Genomic DNA, 4,127 nt, shown 5'->3' with positions numbered 1-4,127 from the left:
GGTTGCATTGTTGTCCTGGCCACTCTCCTTTACGTTGCTGCAGCGCCATGTTCTTCTTTCCTCACTGGCCTCGGACAGCCTTGGCTGAAGAGCTCCTTGTTCGGCAGCCACGCTCGAGCACCACCCTCCTCGTAGGGATGACATTGTCCCCATTGGTCGGGGCCCCGTGGGGAAAACCCGAAACGGTGGCGAGTTCGGGGAGTTATTTCGGGTATGAGTTCAGGTTCTAGGATTTTTAAAATCCTCGAAGTTAAACCAGGACGAGTATGGGGATGCTACACCATCCACGAACCCGTCCTGGTTTTAATAATAATAATAATAATAATAATACTATAAGACAGATAAAAATCTCTAATTCCTAAATCCTTATTATGTGGTTCTGCCCTTCGCTTGTGTCAATCTCCATCGACACTGTTCCCTTGGATGCCTCTCTAGTCTCCCATCGTCGCTCCCTTCTAAGTTCAATCTTTGCCTTAGGCTATCTAGTCTCCCATCACCGACATCGGCCTACACATTCTTGTAGGCCATCGATCTCTGGACTCTGCAATTTGCATCTCCCATCGGCTCCTGTCCCCATTGGCAATCTGCATCTCCCATCAACTCTTGCCTGTCATATCCATTGCCGTTCATCTCACCCCCCACTCAACTTCCACCGTCATTTATCATTTTAACAGTTGCTCCCATCAGCTCTTGCCGGTCGCTTCCTCTGCTTGGGAGATGGTGGAGCTTGCTCTTTGATTGCTTGAGCTTGGTTGGGTGGCTGGCTAGCTCTAGTGGACTACTAAAGTATCCTCATTCAAGGATTCACTCGATTGCTTTGGTGGAGGTCTTAGTTGAAGTTGAATGGATGACCTAGCCCCTAGATTGGCCTTTCCTGTAGTACAAGTGGGCAACTCTCTTCTAGTGGAGAACCTGTTCGATGGGGACTCGTGAACCCCCTCTTCAACCAAAGGATCCCGGCTGTGATTTGTAGGGCTGGGTTATCCATCTTCAACCAATGGCTTAGATAATTGAAAGCGTCCACACTTTAGTTCGGATCCTCTGTCCCGAAATTTCTCTGTCCCGATGTCCCACTGCTGATCGGACGGTCCAGATTATAACTCAAGGCATCATGACATCTTTAAGATGTGTGCAGTATCCTTGTGATGTGCAAGGTATCTTTGAAATGTAATCTGGATCATCCGATCGACAATGAAAAATGAGGACAGAAATTTTAAGACAGAGGATCTGAACTATCATACTTTTGCTGATATTATTTCAACTTATTTCGATAGAAGTGTGTTTCCCCACGAGCAAATGCATGTCAAATAATTTTCGTTCAATTGCAAAAATTAACGTACTCGAACCGCTCGAGTCCATTTTATATATATCTATCAATCTGGGCCTCTCACCTTCTTCATCTATCAATGCGGGGAGGTGCTATGCTTCATACTTGCACTATGCTGTTCCAGTTCTTTCACCCTTCTCATCTTCTCCTCCTCCTGCCCTTCCTCTTCCTCCTCGTCCACTTCCTCCGCCGGACACAATCCAGGAAGTCACCCACCCATCTCCTACCCCCATCTCCACCCACCCTACCGGTCATTGGCAACCTCCACCAGCTCTCAGGCTCCCTCCCCCACCGCATCCTCCAAGAACTCTCCACCAAGTATGGTCCCGTCATGCTCCTCCACTTCGGCAGCGTCCCCACCGTCATCGTCTCCTCGCCGACCGCCGCTGAAGAGGTGTTGAAGTCCCGCGACGTCGCCTTCGCCACCCGCCCCCACACCACCGTGACCCACCGCCTTTTCTACGGCAACCAGGACCTGGTCTTCAGCAAGTACGGCGAGCAGTGGCGCCAACTCCGCCGAATCGCCACCGTCCACCTACTCAGCCACACACGAGTTCTCTCCTTTAGCCCGGCTAGGCAAGCAGAGGTCGCCCTTCTTGTCGCTGACATCCGCTCCGCCGCAGCCGCCTCCCGCCCGGTCAACGTCAGCGACGTCATCATCGAGTTCACCAGCAACTTTATCTGCAGAGTGGCGTTAGGGCGGACGTACAGCGAGGAAAAGGGCAAAGGGAGCAAAGTGAACAAGCTATTTGAGGAGATGACAGCGCTGTTGGTCGCGTTCCCGTTGCGAGACCACATTCCATGGCTGGGTTGGCTCGATCGACTCAACGGATTCGATTACAAGGTGAAAAAGGTCGCTCTCGAGTTCGACACCTTCATCGAGCAAGTCATCCAAGAGCACATTAAGATGAGAAATAGCAACGAACGCACTCATAACAGTGAAGATTTGGTTGATATTTTGCTTTCTCTGGGGGATGTCGATAGCTCCGTTTCTCTCAGCCAAGAGAACATTAAGGGCCTCATCTTCGTATGCTCTTTAATTCCCCCCCTAATCTTTCATCTTAATTTAAAAACATACATGTCAATTAATATTTGGAAGCAGGACATGTTTGGTGCAGGCACAGATACAACATTCGCGACCATAGAATGGGTCATGACGGAGCTCATGCGCCATCCAAATGCGATGCGCAGAGTGCAAGAGGAGATTCGAGAAGTCGTCGGAGCTGAAGCCAAACAAGAGATAATTGGAGAGGAGAAATTGGAAGAGATGAAGTATCTGAGGGCAGTGATCATGGAGGCTCTGAGGCTGCACCCTATTGTACCATTACTGCTTCCGCGAGAGGCGTCGGTGGATACGCAACTGCAGGGGTATCACATTCCCAAGGGCACCAGGGTGTTGGTCAATGCATGGGCCTTAGGTAGGGATCCCAAGCTGTGGGATAAGGCTGACGAGTTTTGTCCAGAGAGGTTCTGGAACACTAGTGATTGTGATTTCAAGGGAAAAGACTTCCGGTACTTGCCGTTCGGCGCTGGCCGGAGAGGGTGCGCTGGCATTGGAATGGCTGAGGTCACCCTGGAGCTTGTCTTGGCCACCTTACTGCTTCATTTCGACTGGGAGTTGCCCGATGGGATGAGAGCAGAGGAGCTGGATGCGGATGAAGGGCATGGAATTGTGATTCACAGGAAATCCAAACTTGTCCTTGTGGCAAAGCCCCGTCGACACTAGCTAGATCGACATCTTACCATGAATATATAAGTACACCAATAACTACTCATGGTTGAGAAGTGACTTAGTACTGGGTGTAAAGAAAGAAAGGTAATTGGGAAATAAATGGGTTTCAGTAATAAACTAGTTGATAATCTAGTTCGTCCATAAATAGTACAATTATTATAATATTCTATCAATTAATTATAGTTGATAGATTAATAAAGGAAATATTTATTATAATAATTAGAGTGTTCTGATACTCATTTGATTTGGAATGGTTGTCCGATGCTAAGTTTACTCGTTGAAATATTATTTGACTTAGTAAAGATGTTAATAATTTGATCATTTGTATAAACGTAAGAGAACTAATTATTAAGTTGCCATATGTTCTCGAATACGATAAAAATTAATTTTCACAAATTTTATACGAGCATAAAAGATTAGATTTAGTATAAGGTATGTTGCTCTATTATTTTCACACTAATTTTTTTGTGCAACATTTAATATAAGATAAAGTTTAAAAAGGAGCGACCAAAGCCAAATAATTTCAGGCGTGGTATTGCTTATATCTTTATATTAATTTTGATGATTGAATGAGATATTATAAGTTGTTTTTTTGGGAATTCCATAAGATAATGTTTTGCCCAAAAAATATTGTATATCCACTAATAGAGTGTACTATCTTTAGATGAGTTTGCTCAATTTGTATCATTATAGACATGCAAGTATTGAGATGATTAACAATATAAAAGAAGACTATGTAGAATAACACCTTTGAGATATCGAACTATTATTTTCACATATTCCCAAATTTTGTTTAGTGGGAGCACTAGTGAACTAACAAATATGATTTACTATAAAGGTAATATCAAGTTATGTGATAGTGACACATTATACGGATCTAAGAATTCTTCGATAAATTTGACGATCAAATATAGCATAAATGGATGAAGTTGCAGATAAGTTGTTTATAACAATTGGTATGAGAGATCAGACGTGCTCCATCAACTCTTTCGAGAAGCTCAGTAGTATATTTGCTCTGAGAGAGAAGACAACCTTCATCATATGTGATAAGTTCAATAGCAAAAAAAA

The 4,127-nt window shown here is 44.7% G+C and overlaps 1 protein-coding gene across 1 annotated transcript; it reads left to right on the top strand.

Moving 5' to 3' along the window:
• Nucleotides 1-1,347: 1,347 nt before the first annotated feature.
• Nucleotides 1,348-3,251, top strand: LOC122041970 (cytochrome P450 71A1-like). The gene is made up of 2 exons (XM_042601870.1): nt 1,348-2,354; nt 2,430-3,251. Exons 1-2 carry the CDS (start codon nt 1,407-1,409, stop codon nt 3,051-3,053), a joined length of 1,572 nt encoding a protein of 523 aa, XP_042457804.1. The 5' UTR covers nt 1,348-1,406; the 3' UTR covers nt 3,054-3,251.
• Nucleotides 3,252-4,127: the final 876 nt, after the last annotated feature.

Source organism: Zingiber officinale, chromosome 2A (genome assembly GCF_018446385.1).
Source record: "Zingiber officinale cultivar Zhangliang chromosome 2A, Zo_v1.1, whole genome shotgun sequence".
In the NCBI taxonomy this organism is placed as follows: domain Eukaryota; kingdom Viridiplantae; phylum Streptophyta; class Magnoliopsida; order Zingiberales; family Zingiberaceae; genus Zingiber; species Zingiber officinale.
Note: the sequence above shows the minus strand (reverse complement) of the source record. Positions and strands in the feature narration are given on the sequence as shown.

Coding starts and splice junctions, on each gene's coding strand:
- LOC122041970 (XM_042601870.1), top strand. CDS start 1,407: ATGCGGGGAGGTGCTATGCTTCATACTTGCACTATGCTGTTCCAGTTC. Junction 2,355..2,429: donor ACATTAAGGGCCTCATCTTC/GTATGCTCTTTA, acceptor ATTTGGAAGCAG/GACATGTTTGGTGCAGGCAC.